The sequence below is a fragment of the Pituophis catenifer genome, unplaced genomic scaffold (genome assembly GCF_029215685.1).
Source record: "Pituophis catenifer annectens isolate HBS135680 unplaced genomic scaffold, rPitCat1.0.hap2 SCAF_2, whole genome shotgun sequence".
Lineage (NCBI taxonomy): Eukaryota > Metazoa > Chordata > Lepidosauria > Squamata > Colubridae > Pituophis > Pituophis catenifer.
Window position 1 is genome coordinate 16,838,710 of NW_027256882.1, and position 22,325 is coordinate 16,861,034.

A 22,325-nucleotide genomic window follows, 5' to 3' on the forward strand; every position below is an offset into this window, starting at 1 on the left:
CACTGGCTCCTAGTGGTCTTCCGGGTGCGATTCAAGGTGCTGGTGACCATCTTTAAAGCACTCCATGGCTTAGGACCCGGGTACTTATGAGACCGCCTTCTGATGCCGATAGCCTCCCACCAGCCAATACACTTCCACAGAGAGGGATTCCTCTGGGTGCTGTCAGTCAAACAGTGTCGACTGGCGGCCCCCAGGGGGAGAGCCTTCTCTGTGGGGGCACATGCCCTCTGGAACGAATTGCCCCCAGAGATACGGAGGATCCCTGACCTACGCACCTTTCACCGTGCCCTCAAGACGCTATTATTCCAACAAGGTGGGCTGTCCTAGACATGATTTTTAACTGGGGTTTATTCTTAATGATTAAGGCCAATTGTTTAATATGTTTTTAAAATGTTTTTAAATTTTGTCTTCGGATTTGCTTTACTGTTGGCTGGCACTGCCCTGAGTCCTTCGGAAGAAGGGCGGTATAGAAATTAATCAATCAATCAAATAAATAAATAAATAAATAAATAAATAAATAAATAAATAAATAAAAAATAAAATCATCATCATCACCATCATCATCATCATCATCCTCTGTACTGGCAATGCTGACTGTGAGGTCAGAAATGCTCAACGTGTGAGGGAGCACCCCTCCCTTAGAAGAGAGGTTTCTAACCACACCTTAGGCTGCCCAGGTAGGATTGGGTTGGAGGCTCTTGAAATGACATTTCTGAAAACAATCAATTTGTAAAATTTATTTTTCTACTTTATTTTGACATCAGATGTTCTTTGGTATTCAGATCTGGCCTAAAAATGATAATGTAACACTTGGGGCTGAAGATGCAGCCCAGCAAGCCAGCACTGGAGGCCAAGATGGAGAAGACCTGAACAGCCACCATGTACTTCCCCTTGGTGCTCAGGTAGGCTGGCACAAAGGACACCCAGACACTGCAGAAGACCAGCATGCTGAAGGAGATCAGCTTGGCTTCGTTGAAGGCCCCAGGGAGATTCCTAGCCAGAAAAGCCACCATGAAGCAGACAGCAGACAGGAAGCCCATGTACCCAAGGGCAATATAAAACATGGTGACAGAACCTTCATTGCATTGGAGGATGATCTCTCTAGGTTGGGAGTCCATGTCAGAGTCAGGGAACGGTGGACAGGTTCCCAACCAGATGCTGCAGATGACAACTTGGAAGCCAGAACAAGAAAAGACAATGGAGTTGGCCAAGCTCTTCCCCAACCATTTCTGCACTTTATTCCCTGGTTTTGTGGCCAAGAAGGCTAACACCACTGTGATTGTTTTGGCCAAGATTGAAGAAATGGCAAGTGAGAATATAATGCTGAAGGCTGTTTGTCGGAGGAGGCAGGTTATTTTCCTTGGCTGGCCAATGAATAGGAAGGAGGTCAAGATGGAAAGCAGGAGGGAGACCAGGAGAATGTAGGAGAGGCCCCGGTTGTTGGCTTTGACAATGGGAGTTTCCATGAATTTAATGAAGATCCTCAAACCAAAGCCTGTGATTAAAGAGAGGAACAAGGCAATGGCAGTCAGGATGATCCCCAGATTTTCCTCATAAGAAAGATAGCTTTTCATTTTAGGAATACAGTGAACTCGATTGGTGTTTGGATGTTGATCTTCTGGACATTTAGTACATTTGTCTGCATCTGAAAAAAGAGCAAGAATAGGATCTCCCTTTAATCAAAAAGCATTGTTTGGGTAAAATTGTTGGTGTGAATGATTGTATGTAGATGTCTAGAACAGCTTAATACCATTTTTTTAATGTCTTGTTGAGAGAGAATAGAAGGAGGGAGGAAGAAAAGATTTAAGGAAAGAAGGCAGTTCCAGTAATTTTCCCATTCCACTTATCAACCTGTTGAAAACTGGATCCCAGCCTTTCATTAGTGCTTTAAGGCACCAATGAGATCCAGTCTACAATGGAATGACGTTCCATTGTTGCTCCACCCTGGACCACTCCAATGATGCCCTTGACGTGATGTCCCGATGCCTGGAGGCCGTGTGGATCTGGATGGGGAGAAATAGACTCAGACTGAACCCCTCCAAGACCGAGTGGCTATGGCTCCCGGCGTCACAATATAGCCAGCTGGTTCCATCGATGGCTATTGGGGGTGAGACCCTAACCCCCCCCAGAGAGGGCTTGCAATTTGGGTGTCCTCCTGGATGCACGGCTGTCTTTAGAAGATCACATGACGGCTGTGGCCAGGGGGGCTTTTTATCAGGTTCGCCTGATTCACCAGTTGCGTCCCTTTCTGACCAGGATGCCCTGCGCACTGTCACTCATGCCCTCGTCACTTCCCGTCTGGACTACTGTAATGCTCTCTACATGGGGCTCCCCTTGAAGAGCACTTGGAGGCTCCAACTGGTCCAGAATGTGGCCGCGCGGGTGATTATGGGAGTGACATGGCACACCCATGTAACACCTCTCCTGCGTGAGCTGCACTGGCTCCCAGTGGTCTTCCAGATGCGATTCAAGGTGCTGGTTACCATCTTCAAAGCGCTCCATGGCTTAGGACCGGGATACTTATGAGATCATCTTCTGCCACCGATGGCCTCCCACCGACCAACACGCTCCCACAGAGAGGGACTCCTCAGGGTGCCGTCAGTCAAACAATGTCGACTGGAACCCCCAGGGGGAGAGCCTTCTCTGTGGGGGCACCCGCCCTCTGGAATGAACTGCCCCCCGGGATAGACATGATTCCCGACCTATGTACGTTTTGCCATGCCCTTAAGACCTTTCTATTCCAACAGGCTGGGCTGGCTTAATAAGGATTTGTAATGGGTGTTTTAATCGTTGAGTTTTAATTTGGGGCCAAATTATTTAATACGTTTTTAAATTGTTTTTTAAATTTTGTATTATATGTTGTTTTATTGTGGCTGTACACCGCTCTGAGTCCTTCAGGAGAACGGCAGTATAAAAATTCAATAATAAATAAATAAATAAATAAAAGTTCATGTGAATGATCGCCTAGCATAGCTTATGCCAGCTGAAGTGGATGAACCCTATTTTTGCCATGGAGAAAGACAGGTGGAGTTCCCCTTGAAGATGAGTTAAATAGGGAGTGAGGACATCAAAATGCATCCCTCTCTTTTGTATAAGCAGAAAGACCATCTTAAAGTCAAGAAGAGCCTTGGTAGTACAGTGGTCTAAGGCACTCTGTTATTAAGCTGGTTATTAAGACCAGATGCCTGCAATTACTGCAGGTTCGAATCTCGCCAAGACTCAAGGTTGACTCAGCCTTCCATCCTTTCTAAGGTAGGTAACTTGAGGACCCAGTTGTGGGGGCAATAAGCTGACTTTGTATAAATATACAAAAGGATGAAGGCTATTGCTTAGCACATTGTAAGCCGCCCTGAGTCTCCGGAGAAGGGCGACATATAAATCAAATTAAAAAAATAAATAAATTAAAAAAAAAAAAAAGAAGGAAGTTTGTCTCAGTCCCAACTCATGGTTCCTCTCCTGTCCTGATCATGGGCCATAACTCAGACAATGACTTTTAAAAAAACGCCTCCAGCACAGAGGTGGCATTCAGCTGATTGAGACCAATTTGGATGAACCAATAGCAGCGACTCCAGGTGGGCCCGCCTGGGCCCTCTCAGATGTAAAACTCTCCTATTTAGCCATGTTTTCGAGGCCGGGTGCATGACTCCCTACAATACCTCGATCCAGACTCAAAGAGGTGGGACACACTCTGGTCAAGCCTTTCAAAATGTATGTTCGTAGAAAATCCCAAGATCTGTGGTCATCTCCAAAGTCTGCCCCCTTTCTCTTGCTATCACCCACCTTCCAGGGTGGAGATGGATCCTTCTGCGCAAGGACGACAATTGTAGCAGCAGATGGGCTTCCCTTCCTGAGCCACCTTCATGAACCCAGGAGGGCAGCTTTCCACACATCTGGAAGGGGGCAGGGGCTGGGCAGAGAGAGGGAAAGAGATAACATCCACAAAATGAATTATTGTATTTCCAAAAAGAAGCAAAATGTCAAAGTTTGGAGATCTCCAGTTCAAGGTTTAGCCTTGCTAAATTTGAAGCCTCCCCAAAACTTTGAGCTCATCGAACTGATTTTGCTGCTTTGGTTTTGCCTACTTCTAAGTTTTCCCATTCTAAAAAAAGAGTAATTTAAATTCCTAATGTAAATAATCATGGGAAAATTTGTCAGGGTAATGACAATTTAAAGCTGACCAGCTGACGTAAGGCTGTGGACCAGAATGATGAAATGAGGATGATTCAGCATGGTTATTGCTGCTGTCTATATAAGGGAGGCCATGAGAAGGTGTCTCTCTCTCTCTGTCTCCTCATGTATTTGCATTGTAGTTCTCCGTGTAGAGTTGAAGAAGACTGAATGTTTGTCTGGTATGTGCCTACCACGTGTATGTAAGTCTTGTATATAAGCTACTGTTTGTAATACAAACCTCTGTGTACTGTATTTTGCTCCTGGGTTGTCTCATGCTACAAGCACTCTGACAAAATTGAATGAATTTTCTTCTTTGGCAAAGTCAATTGTCCCATGACTTAAACCTAGCTCCCTTGCAGAAGACTGATAAACATTTAACTGGTATAGTTAAGAATATTTTTTCTCAGAGATACCTGAACATCTAACCATAGAATCTCTTTCCTCTCTGGGATAACTTGGATGACTTTTCCTGCCTCAACTCTGCAATCCTCTTGGTAAGACTACCAGAAGGATACAATAAAGGATACAATAAAGAGCCTGGATAGCTCTGCAGACTAAGCACCGTTATTAACATCCAGCTGTCTGCAATTACATCAGTTCAAATCTCACCAGGCTCAAGGTTGACTCAGCGTTCCATCCGTTCTAAGGTAGGTAAATTGAGACCCAGTTGTGGGGGCAATAAGCTGACTTTGTATAAATATACAAAAGTATGAAGGCTATTGCTTAACACATTGTAAGCCGCCCTGAGTCTTCGGAGAAGGGCGGCATATAAATCAAATTAAAAAAAAAAATCTTTTCCCCACCTTGTTCAGCAGTTCCATCTTTGCAGTAGCATTCTTGTAGATGTTGACGTTGAAATCCAAGGATCCCTGTCTTTCTAGACTCCCAACTATCACTTTGCTAACAGATTTATTGGAGAAAATCACTGTGTTTACAATGTCCAGGTCTGCTACTAGCTCTCCTCTCTCATCCAAATATACCCCATCGATGGAATTATTATGAAACTGAGAAGTCTGAAGGAAAGAATGAAGCTGGAATGGAAGAGAAAATGAACAGCGTTACACAGGACAGAGAAAGCTCTAGCGCAAGACTCCATAGAGTCTTGGGCTGCACTGAAGGCCTGTGTCCTATGGAATATACCATAAACATCCCATTAGAAGAACCAAGAATGACTCTGAAATCAGGTACCAGGATCCTACTATCATATGTGGTGGATCTGTCCAACGGCAAAAAAATATTGGTCAAAGACTGAAAGGTGGTTAGAAGACATGGCAGCACAACAAATAGATCTAAAACCAGAACTATTCTTATTGGGTATACTACTCGGAAAATACAATAAAAGAATCACATACTTAATGTTACATGTAGTAACAGCAGCTAGAATCACATATGCACAAAATTGGAAAAACAAAAGTATAGTCATTTTTCCAATTTTGGAAAAATATAGAAAAAATATAGAAAAAAGTATATCGTCTATACCTATAGACGAAAAGGTAGCCAAATTGGACAGGTTAACAATGGAACTTAAAGATGGAGAGAAATCTGATAATTATGCAACATGGGCACTTACTGTACAAACTGGGCCTGGTGGCTCAGCAGACTGATAGCATTGTGATTAACACCAGCTGTCTGCAATTACTGTAAGTTCGAATCTCACCAGGCTCAAGGTTGACTCAGCCTTCCATCCTTTCTAAGGTAGGTAAATTGAGGACCCAGTTTGTGGGGGCAATAAGCTGACTTTGTATAAATATACAAAAGTATGAAGGCTATTGCTTAACGCATTGTAAGCCGCCCTGAGTCTCTGGAGAAGGGCGGCATATAAATCATTTTTTTAAAAAAAATAGTTAGATAACAGGTGCAGAGATTAGTAACTTAATAACGAAAGAAGATCAACAAAATAGAAATAGACACAGTTATATAGATATATATATAAGAGTAGATATAGTAAGTAACAGTAATATCGGATTGTACGGGATTATAGATTAAAACATATAGAATGATAAAGGTATAGTGTGTTATGGTACAATTATGAAAATAATGGTTATAACTATGACATACAAAGTGGTGAAATCCAAATTTTTTTACTACCGGTTCTGTAGGCATAGCTTGGTGGGCGTGACAGGGGAAGGATGCTGTAAAATCTCCATTCCCTCCCCACTTTGGGACCAGCCAGAGGTGATATTTGATGATTCTCCAAACTGTTCAAAATTTCCGCTACTGGTTCTCCAGAACCTGTCAGAACCTGCTGGATTTCACCCCTGGTAGAACATTATGTACAGGGGTGGGCTTTAAAAATTTTAGCAAGGGGTTCTCTGCTCAGTTGCTGGGTGAGCATGGCCATGGTGGGCGTAGCCTAGTCGGTGTCCTGCACCATGGCGGGGTGATGGTGGTGGCGTTTTTGCCCTGCCCGGGCTCCGGAAGTTTTTCTCGAGCCTCTGAAATGGCAAAAACTGCCTCCCTAGGCTCTGGAGGCCCTCCTGAACTTCTGATAGGCCCATTTTTCACCCTCCCCAAACCTCTGTGCACACCCTGCACTTACCTGCATCCAAAACGGGCTGTGTGGGGACTCCTGGGAGGGGAGAGAAGGGGGGGACCAGCCAGGAATATTTAAAAGAGACTATATTGTATGACTACAAGAATAATGGTTATACTCAGGGTGTATAATACTAGTTGTATTTAAAAAGGACTTGATACAGCCAGTACACTGGCATTGCAAAACTGAAAATGTGGTGTGATATATAATAAAGAAAATGTATAATAAAAATATTTTTTTAAAAAAAGAAAACAAGGGAAGTGCCCTTTATCTCTTCCCATTCATAATTGTCACTGCAGAGGATAGAAAACCAATGGGAAGTGTAGCAAAAAGAAAACATCCAGAGTGTCCTTAGTTTGATGCAATCCGGTAGCTCCCACTAATGAGGGCCAAATTTAAAACCCTAAAGGAAATGGATGCTGTGCTCAAGCCCACTGAAGGAATTCTGCCAATGAAGCCAAAGTGAAAAGAAATTCCCCACACAGAAACAATGCTCTAAACAACTGATTTGCAGGTCAATGGGCAGATCATTAAGAGAAAAATCTCTGATGACCTTGAGGATGACTATGGGGGGCCGTTGCTCTACTAGTACATTGTGTTTGTGAAACTCTGCATTGAGATGAAGATGGTGTCAGGCGTGGAAGTCATTTCTGTCATTTTGCCTTCAGGCCTGCCACATTTCCTAGTGAGGGGAACTGGAAGGGGGGATAGTATGGAGCATGGGTAATACTTAGTCATAATAAAATTTCTCTCGGCTTGTCTTTCGTCTCAAGCCGCGAATGTAACAAATCACTACAAGCAGGGATGAGATTGCAAATTTTACTAATGGTATTGTAGATTCACAGCCAAAAGCAAAGCACAAGTCGGATGGTTGGTTCAAAGTCAGCGCTGTGCGCAAATGCTGCACAGCGCTATTTATCCCAAACTTAACTTTGAAACCAGCATCTGGCATTTAGTATCCCAACCACTCCCCCCTGATCAGCTGTTTAGCGGTTGTGTAAGTCCCGACGTCATCAAACATTGGTGACCAGGAACAAAGTGGGAGGTTGATGGGTTCAGGGATCGCTGTGTATGCTGTGCCATCTCGCGCTTCGAAACTGCCATCCACTGCTTGGCTCCCCATTCCATATGGGTGATGTCTTTGCAGCCTCCCAGACCCCCCCCAGCAATGGCGAGCTCCGGCAGGGCTCGACAGGCGGCTCCCCCCTACCAGGAGCCCACCTATAAATGGAGAGTGCAGATGTTAATGGTAATAAACTGTTAAGTCCTTGCATCTGGTTTGTCTGGATATTTGCGATGGAACCGCCTTATTAATCTGGCAGCGTGGACATCAGGTGCTGCCACCCATGTCGCCTGTGTGACAGGATATCCCTTCCATCGCACTAGATATTGAAGAACCCCCCTACGAATCCTGGAGTCCAATATCCAATCTATTTCATACTGATCCGTATGTACCGGACCCGGTGGATTAGAAGAGGTACTGGGTGTCTCTACCGTCACGGGCTTCAACAGGCTACTATGAAAAACAGGGTATATTCTGCTTAAAAGAGGGGGTAGTTTAAGAATTACAGTAATGGGGTTGATTATCCGGGTTATTGGAAAAGGCCCTAAATACTTTGGTCCTAACTTCCTACTAGGCAACCTAAGTTTGAGATATTTAGTCGACAGATAGACTTTATCTCCCACTTGAAATGATTTTGGATCCGCTCTTTTCCTATCGGCATATGTTTTGTACTCGTCTGCCGCTTTTTGTAAAGCTATCTTTACACTTGGCCATACGTGGTGGATTTTCTCCACCCACCCACTTGGGGTGTCACCATCTGTTGATGGTGGATCCAGTTCTGGAATAGCTGAAAAGTCTCTGCCATATACTACTTGAAATGGGGAAAGGCCTGTAGAGCAGGTGGGCCGCAGACAACCTGAGGAGTCCACACCCCTGGAGGAGGACCTGGAGGCCATGACAATGGACCCAGGGACTGCACCGCACTGGGACCCCTCCTATCCTGCCTGTGTCGCCCTCTCGAAACACCTTGACCCCCGACAGGAGGTTGAACCACTAATTGTGATGGCTGGGGTTCAGAGCCATGTCCAATGGCATGTTCCCCCAACGACGACCCCTGGTCCCAGGATGCCGGGTGTTGGTCCACTGTTCGACTAGTTGCCCAGTCCGCTTGCAATTTAGGACTAGTGAGATGGAACTGGGTCTCCAAACTGGTCACCCCCATGTCTTGCTAAGAGGGCCCTGGAAGTTCCAAGACAGTAACCCATGGTTGCCACAACAGGGCGTCGTGAAAGCCTGCCTCCCCGAAATGCTCCCATAATATGTCCATAGTACTAGGAACAGGACCTATTGCATATCCTCATTCTCCTTCATCATCGTCCATCCAACGCCTCTCCCTCCATCCCTGGAAAGAGGTTCCTAAACGAGGGGGTGTTGGCATCCGTGGGCCGAGGAGAGCAGAGCTGTGCCACCACTCCCCTGTGGACCGCTGTCCAGCTCGCGTTTTCTGTCCCAGGAGACCCTCTTCCTTTGGGCGAACCTCGCTCTTGGGCTGCCTGACCTTCGGTTTCACCACCGATTGCTCAGCGCTTCCTTTAGCCTCTTCCTCAAGTAGTCGCTCCTCTGCCTCCACTTCAAACTCCTTCTCCATCTCCAGTCCCTCCAGAACCGTCCCCTCTGCCATTCTCCAAACCTTCAATCAGCCATTGAGTTGAGGAAGCCAACTGACGTCTGGGGTAGAAATAAGAAGGGAGCGCCGACTTTCTCTTGGCTAGTCTTTCGTCTCGAGCCGTGAACATAACAAATCACCACAAGCAGGGATGAGATTGCAAATTTTACTAATGGTATTGTAGATTCACAACCAAAAGCAAAGCACAAGTCGGATGGTTGGTTCAATGTCAGCGCTGTGCGCAAATGCTGCACAGTGCTATTTATCCCAAACTTAACTTCGAAACCAGCATCCGGCACTTAGTATCCCAACCACTCCCCCCTGATCAGCTGTTTAGTGATCGCGTAAGTTCTGATGTCATCAAACGTTGGTGACCAGGAACCGAGTGGGAGGTTGATGGGTTCAGGGATCGCTGTGTGTACCGTGCCATCTCACGCTTCGAAATTTCCATCCGCTGCTCAGCTCCCCATTCCATATGGGTGACGTTTTTGCAGCCACACAGACCCCCCCAGCAATGGTGAGCTCCGGCAGGGCTCGACAATTCCTTTCTCAGAAAGTCAAGGCCATCTCACCCTGCACCTGGGAGGTTGGAACTGGGAGGCATCTCCAGTTGGGATGGTGTTTTGATTGGACCATGTGATGGACATGTGGGTGCTGGGCAGGGACTTGAACTTTCCTTTGGGTGGGGAAACCTTGAAAGCTTTCAGATTCAGGTTTCCCAGATGTGCCAATATGATATCTCTAATAAAATGTAACTTTGAGGAAACTCAGGCTTTGGAGTTTTCTTTCATTGAGGGTGTTACTTGGAACCCTGACATTAACCCGAATCTGACAGATGGATCACTTGGCATGGAGAAGAGACCTGTTCTGTCCCCGTCCCCACACACACACAAACAGCCAGCCGGGGGTTAAAGAAGTACTGGGCACACACAATATCATTATTGATATTATTCGTTATCAGGAACTTGGCAACAATACGATAACCATCTGCCAAGTGCTTTACTACAAGAAGAGGGATGTTCCTCCACCAGATAACACCAACTAATACACACAGTTTTCAAAACAGTCCAGCTCAAACATGAAACCTTCAGCAGATCAGGCGTTGTACAAAGTGACTAGCTAGAAGTTAGCTTTGTCCGTCACAGAGTCTAAATGGCCACCACACTCTCTTATATAGCCTGTGGGGTGTGGTCCAGTAACTCAGCTTAATCCCTGGCATGCCTCCTCATCTGCTGCAAACATTTATCTCGCCTTCGTTGGCGTGGATCCAGGAACGACTTATCCCCCTCATCGCTGTCATCGGAGACACCTGGCTCCTGGTCAATCTCCTCTCCCTCGGCAGACACCTGAGGCATTGCCAGAGAGGAGGGGCCTGGAGAGGGAGGCCTGGCCAGCTCCTCTCCTTCATGTTCGGAGCCTTCTTCCTCCGATAAGATGGGCTCAGGGATCGGAAATTGTTTCTCCATATCCTGATGAGACTGTTTGATGTTTCTGATGCTACTGAGAGTTTTGAATAGGGGGAGAGGAATCAAAGGGGTTCTTAGTCAAGGGATGAGACCAGAGGTGAGCTTTACATAATTTAACAACCGGTTCGCCTAGTGCGGAACTGAAAATGTGCGTGCACCTTCTGGAAAGAGTGAGATATATCGGATAGGATAGCATCGGGGTGGGTGGACAGACCCAGCCAGTGGCCAGAACTACTGGTTTGCCCAAACCGGTCCGAACCGGCAGCAGCCTACCTCTAGATGAGACCCATTCTGAGTCAAGGCTGTCATGGAACAGAGGGCCTACCCAGTAGGTGAGTTGGTCAAAAGTGTTAGACTGCCTAATATTTGCAGAACACTTTTTTAAAACTGTAGATGGACACCTAACATCAAAAATGTCATCAAAAAAGCACAACAAAGAATGTTCTTTCTGAGCCAACTCAGGAAGCTCAAACTGCCCAAGGAGCTGCTGATCCAGTTCTACAGAGGAATTATTGAGTCTGCACCTCTACAACTGTCTGGTTTGGCTCTGCAATACAGACTTCAGCGAATAACTAGAACTGCAGAAAAAATAATTACTTCCAACCTGCCTTCCATTGAGGACCTGTATACTACCCTCAAAACGACACTATAGAGCATTGCACACCAGAACAAGAAGACACCAGAACAGTTTTTTCCCGAATACCATCACTCTGCTAAACAAATAATTCCCTCAACACTGTCAAATTATTCACTAAGTCTGCATTACTATTACTATTAATCTTCTCAGCATTCCTATCATCCATCTCCTCCCACTTGACTGTATGACTGTAACCTTGTTACTGGTATCCTTACGATTTATATTGACTGTTTCCTAATATCATTTGATTGCTTATTTGTACCCTATAAATATCATTAAGTGTTATACTGTATGTTATGATTCTTGATGAATTCCAGTCTGTGCTCCTGCTTATGAAGAAAAAAGTCCAAGAAGAAAGAGGCTGGAGGCAATATATATATATATTTACCAAGTAGCTATTAAAAGGAGTATAAAAATAAAATAAATGAGCAGGATGAAACAAGTACAAAAGGAAGAGAAATAGAAAGTTGGGATTAATTTAATTTTTATATATATCAGAATAGTAACCCAGTTTATAATGGTAAAATCAGGGAGTGAGGGACAATCCCTTACACGGAAGAGCTGAGGACTTTGTGCAATATCTGTATGACAAAATCGCTCAGATTCAGGAAGGATTGGACTCTGACTGGGTAGTTTCAGGTGGGGTGATGAAGGCGGGCCTTGAGAATGTCATTTGAGAGGAGTTTGACCCTGTGGCTCCCGAGGATGTGGACAGGATTCTGGGCAGGCTTAGCATGGCCACATGTTTACTGGACCCATGTCCCTCCTGGTTGGTACTGGCTTCCCGGGAGGTTACACAAGGCTGGCTCCAGGGGATTATCAATGCTTCTCTGAGCGAGGGTAACTTCCCCACCACCTTGAAGGAGGCAGTGGTGAGGCCCCTCCTTAAGAAGCCTTCCCTGGACCCAGCTGTATTAGCAAATTATCGTCCTGTCTTCAACCTTCGCTTTGTGGCGAAGGTTGTTGAGAGTGTGGTGGCATGACAGTTTCCCCGGTTCCTGGAGGAAACGGTTTATCTAGATCCATTCCAGTCAGGTTTCAGTCCTGGGCACAGCACAGAAATGGCATTGGTCGCGTTGGTGGATGATCTCTGGAGGGCTCGGGACAGGGGTTGTTCCTCTGTCCTGGTCCTGTTAGATCTCTCAGCAGCTTTTGATACCATCGACCATGTTATCATGCTGTGCCAACTGGAGGGGTTGGGGATAGGGGGCACCGTGTTGCAGTGGTTCTCCTACTTCCTCTCCGACCAGTCGCAGTTCGTGTTGACAGGGGAGCAGAGATCGACCTTGAAGCGCCTTGTGTGTGGGGTGCCACAAGGATCGGTTCTCTCGCCCCTTCTGTTCAACATTTATGTGAAGCCGCTGGGTGAGATCATCTGTGGTTTCGGGGTGAAGTGTCATCTGTATGCTGATGATACTCAGCTGTAGATCTCCACCCCGGACCACCCCAACGATGTGCTTGATGTGATGTCTCGGTGCCTGAAGGCCATGGGATCTAGATGGGAGAAACATGCTCAGGCTCAACCAATCCAAGACCGAGTGGCTGTGGCTTCCGGCATCCCGATATAATCAGTTGGTACCATCGCTGACTTTTGGGGGTGAGTCGTTGGCCCACACAGAGAGGGCTCGCAACTTGGGTGTCCTCCTGGATACACGGCTGTTTTTGGAAGAGCATATGACGGCTGTGGCCAGGGGGGCTTTTTATCAGATTCACCTGATACACCAGTTGCGTCCCTTTCTGGATTGGGATGCCTTATGCACGGTCACTCATGCCCTCGTCACGTCCCGCTTGGACTACTGTAATGCTCTCTACATGGGGCTTCCATTGAGGAACACCCGGAGGCTCCAACTGGTCCAGAATGCGGCTGTGTGGGTGGTGATGGGGGGCGACTTGGTGCTCCCATGTAACACCTCTCCTACGTGAGCTGCACTGGCTCCCAGTGGTTGTCCAGGTGCGCTTCAAGGTATTGGTTAACACCTTTAGAGCACTCCATGGCTTAGGTCCAGGGTATTTACGAGACTGCCTTCTGCCGCCAGTAGCCTCCCACCGACCAGTACGCTCCCACAGAGAGGGGCTCCTCAGGGTTCCATGGGCCAAACAATGTCGGCTGGCAGCCCCCAGGGGAAGAGCCTTCTCTGTGGGGGCACTGACCCTCTGGAACGAGTTGCCCCTGGAGATATGGCGGATCCCAGATCTGCACACTTTCCGCCGTGCTTTAAAGACGTTTTTGTTTCATCAAGCTGGGCTGACCTGACCATATTTTTTAAGTTGCTTTAATTTTAAATTGCTAAACTATGGGTTTTTTTTAATATGGGGGTGTTTTAACTATGGGCCAAATTAATTTAATTGATTTTTAATATTTTTTTAATTTTTGTATTTTCTGCATTTTATCTGCTGGCTGTTCACCACCCCGAGTCCTTCGGGAGAAGGGCAGTATAACAAAATAAATAAATAAATAAATTAATAAATTAATAAATTAATAATAATAATAATAATAATAATAATAATAATAATAATAATAAAATGGATTCTCAACTGCAATGAGTTATCCTGTGATAAGATGGGAGGCCAACTAATTAAAATATACATCAATAAACATAAAATGGGCAGCTGTGCAATAGAAAAGAAATACCTGCCATGCCTTCAGCATTGGAGCTTTCATGTTGTTAACACCTTTAAATGTCCTTCTGGGTCTGGATAAACATGCAGCATTTATGGCCCGTGTCACAGCCCAGATTGTGTTGTAAATGAAATGGCTATCGAGAACCAGGATCGGGTCCATCTCCTCTTTTCTCAGAGTCTCCAGTTCTTCTCTCTCCCTGCACCTTCTCCAGACTTTCACCGAAAAGGCATCTTTGGTATAAGAACACAGCAAGGAGTTCTTTACAAGATGAAACATGAAAGAATAAAACTGCTGATAACCACCATACTTTGCCATTTGATTTCTCTTCATAAGAAAGAAAAAAATACTATGAATATATTGAGTGGGAAGGTAGTTATCTTTCAAATAAATTGTGAAGTCCCAGCGTACGGTGGTGATCAGGACTTTTCCTTTAAGAGGTTCAGTAAGTGTTCCAAATATATCGTGCATAATGAAAACCCCTATATTGAATGTATTCATGTCAGCACCATACATGTAGACATTCGCCTTTCTCCAATTGAGGTATAAATTCCAGTCTTTGAAGACTTTCCTAGAAGACGGAGAAAAGGTTTGTGATAAAATTGGACAAATGCCATTCTTTATCAGCATGGAAATCAATGTCCTCGTGAACCTTTGTCCATTCTCAGTGTCTGGAGCAAGGAGACCCACCAAGTTCCACCTGAAATGGAGGACCAGCTTCACCATCCCCGTGTACTGAAGTTCTTCAGGTGGGAGCATTGGGTAGAAGAAAGGAAGCTGAGTTTTATCACTTGGAATCTGGGAAATAAAACTGTGACTGATCTGAAAAGGAAACAAAGGAAACTCTATAAACCCATAAATCCAAAAATTTAGCCCTAATGGAGGAATTGTCCACTTTTGTAGGGAGTCTCTGGTCATTTTACTTTAACATTGCTTCTCTTCTCCCTTCAGTTAGCATTTTGTTCTTCCCAATGGCCAGTAGACATGCAAAATCTGCATTAAGAATGCCATGCAGGAGGTATGTCTGCTCAGGTTCTTGTCCTTCATCCTTTATACAATTCCTATACTAGAACTTTGCTTTTCATTGATAACAGAAGGTGTAAAAGAAACATGCATGACTAAAAATTCATCTTCTCAGGCAAAGACACACCTGAGGGATTTTGTGGGTGGCTAATATGGTTGAAATCTGGATGGAGATGTCAGTATCAGCCTCTTCAAGAACAGCCACGGTGTTTCTTTGCCTTCTACAGCTGTAGTTGGGAACATTGACCTCCCCCTCCGAAAGCAGGTCCAGCAAAGCCTCTGAGGTCATTTGTGCACTGAAATAATTTTCATAGATGTTGTAACCCAGAGTGACATTGAATGAAATATTGGGATTCTTGTTAATCTCCCAGATGGCAAAAAGGAAGGATAGCAATTTCCAGTACTCTGTTGATGCAATCCTGAAAATATGAATATATTGGAACATAATCAGTGGAAAGAACATTTAATTAACCCCTTTGAACAATGATATTTTTAATCCATCCAAGACTGAGAAGTTTGGAGAATTTAATTGTGTATTGATTTTTTAAAAAAATTGTGTACGGATATTTTTTTTTCCAAATCTCCAAAAATATCTCACCTATTTGGTTGTAACTCTGGAGTATTTCAATTTTATTGTCAGATACCGAATACATCATGTCTGAAATAATCTAATTATTATTAGCTTTGTCTAATTCTTTTTTTAAGATTTATATTTATTAAGAATGTTACATAAATTAAAAAATTAGTCAAAGAAAGGAAGGAAGGGAAGAGAGGAAGAAGAAAAGGTAGAAGAAATTAAAAACAGAAAGTTACAGATACAGATTAACAGAGTTGGAAAGAACTTTGTAGGTCATCTAGTCCAACCATCCACTCAAGCATACCCTACACCATTTTTGACAGATGGCAGTCCAGTCTCTTCTTAAGAGCTTCCAGTGATGAAGCTCCCACAACTTCTGGGGGCAAGCTGTTCCATTGGTTGATTGTTCTCACTGTCAGAAAATTTCTCCTTATTTCCAGGTTGACTCTCTCCTTGTTCAGTTTCCATCCATTATTCCTTGTCTGGCCTTCAGGTGCCTTGGAAAATAGCTTGACCCCCCTCTTCTCTGTGGCAGCCCCTCAAATATTGGAACACTGCTATCATGTCTCCCCTGGATGTTCTCTTCACTAGACTAGACATGCCCAGTTAGCCTCCAGTCCCCTAATCATCTTGGTTGCTCTTCTCTGAATCCCAACCTTCTTTTCAACAGATAATTTGTCATTTCTGCAAATTCTGACATTTCCACAATCCAGTCCTCCAGTGTGGGAGTTTCATTATTCTTCCATCATTCTGCATATAATAATCTTCCTGAACTTACCATATACAAAATCCCTCTACTATCACTCTTTTCTAATTTGTGTGCAGAACTCCCAATCAATGGAATTCTAGTTTCTTCAAATTTTTAGGTTACATTCCAAATATTTAATATTTGGACAGTGACCTATTCTTCCATATGAAATATAAGATCATTAAAGTACACAGACACACAAACAAAATGAGCAACCATGATTGTTAACATCATGTGAAGTCTTATTTATTACTAAATTTCTGGAGAAGTTTACATTGTCCATATTTCTACAATGGAGACTTAATTTAAGTGATCGTCCAGCTAGAATGCCTGGCATTCACTCAAATGGGATACACACATGTATGGCAAGCCAATTCTGATCTGGGATTCATTTATTTAATTAGTGATTTTGGGGATGGAACAAAAATTGTGGTGGTTAACTCATTTTTATTGCAGGGGAAAATGCAACATTCCCCCGTTTTTGTAGCCATGTTGACTGCTTTGTTGGATAAGGGAGGGCTGGAAGGGAAGGACCACTCTGTCTTCTCCATCCACAGTCCTGCTCTGCTCATAGGATGTCAAGAAAAGTGGATGCTTGTTCTTCAAAATCAAGAAAAATAGAAGATCTTATAGATTTATTTGAGAATTTGCTATCTCAAACACAGCTCATCTGCCTGGAACCCGCACTGCATATTGGACATCAATACAATTGAAAGAGTCCAGAGATATTTCATGCTAAGAGTCCTCCACTCCTCTACCCACAAGAGAATACTTTATGCCACCAGGCTTGAAATTTTTGGCTTAGACAACTTAGAACTACACCACCTTCGGTCTGACCTAAGTGTAATACATAAAATTATCTGCTACAATGTCCTACCTGTCAATGACTACTTCAGATTCAACCACAACAATACACAAACACACAATAGATACAAACTTAAGGTAAACCTCTCCAAACTCAATTGCAGAAAATATGACTTCAGCAACAGAGTGGTCAATGCCTGGAATGCACTACCTGACTCTGTGGTTTCTTCCCCAACCCCCCCAAAACTTTAACCTTAGACTGTCTACTGTTGACCTCACCCCATTCCTAAGAGATCCATTAAGAGGGCGTGCAGAAGTGCACCGGGGTGCCTACCATCTCTGTCCTACTATCCCCATTTATTTGTATCCATTTCATGCATTCATAATCATGTTTATACTTTTATCTGTTATCTTATACATGCTTGACAAAAATAAATAAAAAATAAAATAAAAATAAAAAATAAATAAAAATTTCAAATCAGGCTCAACAGCTGCAGAGTGGAAATGAATCCTCAAGGATGAAGTAAGAAGAGAGAGAGAAAAAAACTTGCAGATCAGACCTTTCATTGGAAGAGATGAGACTGGAACTTGTTAGAAATCAGGGTGGAATGGTGTGGCTCTCATGCTGTGCAGGAACTTTGACTTACCCATCAAATTGAGTCAAAGGAGATTTGTTAAAGCGTAGTGATAGAAAATCAGCCTTTGTTGCAGAGACGATGCCCCCAATGTGAAACTCTCCTGGTCTGTAATAGTTCTGTGGGTGCACCTCATCCTTCTTCAAAGTCAGAAGGCATTTGGCTTTGAGACTCCCCAAGACTGCCTGGGGTAGCAGAAACAGGAGAAATACCAACATGACTTTTGTTCCTGATAGAGTCTCCAGACAGGGGTCTGCTTTAAAGAAACCAAACCCCTCCTCCAAGACAGAAGCTTCAGAAGATTCCTAATCCAGACAGAGTCCAGCCGAGGCCACATGTCTGAAGGAGAGGGGAGCAAACACAACTGTTGCCTATATAAAAAAGCACCTGTCCAGCTTTTTTCTTTCTCCATTTCGGCCATCAATATTTTCCAGTGCAAAGACATTTGCCAACAAAGTTTTGATGTAATGTCAAGGTGAAAGCATATTATTGCTGTTTGTGTGACACCTGAAAGCTACCCAAAATGACTTTAGAGATTTAGCATCAAAACAACAACTAAATCACTATGATTTGGATAATGGCTGTAAGGATCACCTCTCTAAACTCTGAGTGAGTTGTAGGAAGAAATATCCTTCTGGGTTCAGCTCCAAGTGGGGAAAAAGACACTTGAAACATGGAGACTGCTTGGAAAGATGGTTTAATGGTGGACAGGAGCACATGGTTTGAGTTCCTGAACACAAAAAGAGGGTGAGATACAGCGAGTCCCCGGGTTTTATGCTCTCTCTGGCTTTGAACTTCCTGGGGCCCAGAAAGAGTATCCTGATTGGTTGTCAGACTCCCAGGGGGTGGGAGTCTTAGCTAACCTTACTGGCTGGTGTAATCTTCCCAGGTGCCATGTGGTGGGTTTCTGTCCTAGATGGGTCCCATTGTGTTAGTTTCTGTTGCTATTGTGTTGCAGATGGGTCCTATTGTCAAAGATTGAGTTTCTACCTCTGGCCCATTAATTAAGGGTGGGGGGCAGGAAGGTAGGAGCTGCTTTGTCTTTAAAATGTACTTCTCCATTTCCCATCCAGGGAAACATAATATTCTGCCTTTTTAATATTTCACAAAATATTTCATTCTTCTAGGAAAGGGGTGTGTGCTAACCTCCTACAGAGTCAACAGGTAGGTGCCCAATGGGAAGAGAATCATGAATAGGGTAAAACTCTGAAAATGAGCCAACTCACTGTGGGACAATTTAACAATTCAATTTTATTATTTAAAATAAATAAAATTATTTTAATTGTTGCCATTCACATTTCATTTTGTCCCTCCTTCTGTATCCTTTTTTAAATGATTCTATTCCACCATTTCTTTGATATTAGTATACTCTTGTCCTACAGCAAGTTGGCTGTGGCGAGTTGCCCCACAGGGAGTTGTCCTGCAGTGAGTTGCCCCACAGCAAGTTGGCTGTAGCGAGTTGGCCACAGCAAATTGTCTTAGACCCCTATAAACTAGCTTGCTAAGAATTTGGGGAGTTAAACTTCCACATCTAAAGGATGCCCAAGTTGTGGAAGACATTGATAAAAGAAATCATATTAGACAGAGTTACATAGCTTTGGTTTATTGTAAGAAATTTTCACAGGAACCTTAGAAGGGCGGAAAGGAGGGCTTGTCTAACCTGCCACTCAGAGGAACTACTCTGTCAGAGATGGACAGGTGGTCCAGGACGATCAGAGGGACAGAGGCCAATGGAGTCATCCTCTAAAATTGCAGAGTTAATCTCTTCTTGATGAGATTGGGCAGAAAACTTCATGGAGGAGCTTCCTCAATTCCGAGCTGCAAAAGGGCCAAATGGCATGCCTCATTAGATATCAGCCATTCCAGATAAAGGGACTTTCTACTTCTTCCACCAAGAATTCTAGTTCGGCTATTTCCTGGAAGAAACCAGCCCATCTAATCCGTATTTTTTGGAGTATTCCCCCCCCCCAAAAAAAAAGAGGCTGAAAATTTGGGTGTGTCTTATACTTATAGCTTTTTTGAAGCTTTTTTCCAGCCCTAACGAGGCACTAATGAGGCACGAGTGAGTGATCTTCCCAGTTTTGCCTGCTCCCTCTACTCTCCACTGTGCTTTAACGAGGCGCTCCGACTCTCAGCTGTTCTTTAGAAGCTTTTTTTCAGCCCTGACTAGGTGCTAGCAGAGTGAAGCGATCTCCCCCTGTGCTTTGCCTGCTTTTCTCATTGCTGCTTCCTCTCAGCTGTGCCTTAGAAGCTGTTTTTTATCCCCAAGCAGGAGATAAAAACCCAGCAAACTAATGTGCTGAAGCTGACCAGAGTAAGGATGCTAGCCAGATGAATACCTCGTAGGCAGATCCACCCCCCCCCATTTTCCTCCCTAAAAAGCTGTGTCTTATATTCCCGTGCATCTTATACTCCAAAAAATACGGTATTTCTGGTACAAATTTCCTTCCCCAAATTTCTGGTACAAAATTCCCCAAATTTCCATCCCCTTACATGGATAGGCCACATTCTTTGAGTTCTCCAGCATTAAATTCCCCAAGTAAGACTTTCTGATCAGAATCCAGCAGTATCCACTGCTTTTCTTACAAATGCACAGCTACCTTTTCAAATTTTGCAGGAAAAGAACTGGAAAATAACCCAATGTTTTCTCTGGACAGGACCAAAAAGACCTTCCTTAATGCATCATTTCAAAGGCAGAGAGGCACAGTAAAGAGAACAGACATTTTATCCAGGAGAATCAAAGATTTGTGACAGACAGAAGCCAATAATCAATGCAATGAATCATTTAAAAAGGCACCTAAGAAACAATTTTTCTCTCGCTTCCCTACTTTTATCATGAGATGTTCCTTAGTGTTTAGCTCTGGCGTCAGGATGATAAAATAGCACTTAGGGAAGAAGATGCAGCCCAGCAGTCCAGCACTGGAGGCCAAGATGGAGAAGACCTGAACAGCGACCGTGTATTTCGCTTTGGTGCTCAGGTAGGCGGGCACAAAGGACACCCAGACGCTGCAGAAGACCAGCATGCTGAAGGAGATCAGCTTGGCTTTGTTGAAGGCCCCAGGGAGATTCCTAGCCAGAAAAGCCACCATGAAGCAGACAGCAGATAGGAAGCCCATGTACCCAAGGGCAATATAAAACATTCCTTCATTACATTGTAGGATGATCTCCTACAAGAGCATGTGACAGCTGTGGCCGGGGAGGGGGTTTCATCAGGCTTGTCTGATTCACCAGTTGCGCCCCTTTCTGGACCGGGACTCCTTGCTCACGGTCACTCATGCCCTCGTCAGTTCCCGTCTGGACTACTGTAATGCTCTCTACATGGGGCTCCCCTTGAAACGCACTCGGAGGCTCCAACTGGTCCAGAATGCGGCCGCGCGGATGATTATGGGAGCGACTTGGCGCACCCATGTAACATCCTTCCTGCGCGAGCTGCACTGGCTCCTAGTGGTCTTCCGGGTGCGATTCAAGGTGCTGGTGACCATCTTTAAAGCACTCCATGGCTTAGGACCCGGGTACTTATGAGACCGCCTTCTGATGCCGATAGCCTCCCACCAGCCAATACACTTCCACAGAAAGGGATTCCTCTGGGTGCTGTCGGTCAAACAGTGTCGACTGGCGGCCCCCAGGGGGAGAGCCTTCTCTGTGGGGGCACATGCCCTCTGGAACGAATTGCCCCCAGAGATACGGAGGATCCCTGACCTACGCACCTTTCACCGTGCCCTCAAGACGCTATTATTCCAACAAGGTGGGCTGTCCTAGACATGATTTTTAACTGGGGTTTATTCTTAATGATTAAGGCCAATTGTTTAATATGTTTTTAAAATGTTTTTAAATTTTGTCTTCGGATTTGCTTTACTGTTGGCTGGCACTGCCCTGAGTCCTTCGGAAGAAGGGCGGTATAGAAATTAATCAATCAATCAAATAAATAAATAAATAAATAAATAAATAAATAAATAAATAAATAAAAAATAAAATCATCATCATCACCATCATCATCATCATCATCCTCTGTACTGGCAATGCTGACTGTGAGGTCAGAAATGCTCAACGTGTGAGGGAGCACCCCTCCCTTAGAAGAGAGGTTTCTAACCACACCTTAGGCTGCCCAGGTAGGATTGGGTTGGAGGCTCTTGAAATGACATTTCTGAAAACAATCAATTTGTAAAATTTATTTTTCTACTTTATTTTGACATCAGATGTTCTTTGGTATTCAGATCTGGCCTAAAAATGATAATGTAACACTTGGGGCTGAAGATGCAGCCCAGCAAGCCAGCACTGGAGGCCAAGATGGAGAAGACCTGAACAGCCACCATGTACTTCCCCTTGGTGCTCAGGTAGGCTGGCACAAAGGACACCCAGACACTGCAGAAGACCAGCATGCTGAAGGAGATCAGCTTGGCTTCATTGAAGGCCCCAGGGAGATTCCTAGCCAGAAAAGCCACC

General features: G+C 44.4%; 1 protein-coding gene across 1 annotated transcript; it reads right to left on the reverse strand.

Moving 5' to 3' along the window:
- Positions 1-749: 749 nt before the first annotated feature.
- On the reverse strand, positions 750-20,998 carry LOC139309915 (vomeronasal type-2 receptor 26-like). The gene is made up of 7 exons (XM_070934098.1): positions 20,711-20,998; positions 17,895-18,067; positions 15,246-15,537; positions 14,108-14,917; positions 4,974-5,201; positions 3,781-3,907; positions 750-1,645 (listed from the first exon to the last, which is right to left on the reverse strand). Exons 1-7 carry the CDS (start codon positions 20,996-20,998, stop codon positions 750-752), a joined length of 2,814 nt encoding a protein of 937 aa, XP_070790199.1.
- Positions 20,999-22,325: the final 1,327 nt, after the last annotated feature.

Coding starts and splice junctions, on each gene's coding strand:
- LOC139309915 (XM_070934098.1), bottom strand. CDS start 20,998: ATGGGCTTCCTATCTGCTGTCTGCTTCATGGTGGCTTTTCTGGCTAGG. Junction 18,068..20,710: donor AGGAACATCTCATGATAAAA/GTAGGGAAGCGA, acceptor CTGCTACCCCAG/GCAGTCTTGGGGAGTCTCAA. Junction 15,538..17,894: donor CCTTTGACTCAATTTGATGG/GTAAGTCAAAGT, acceptor TCATATTTTCAG/GATTGCATCAACAGAGTACT.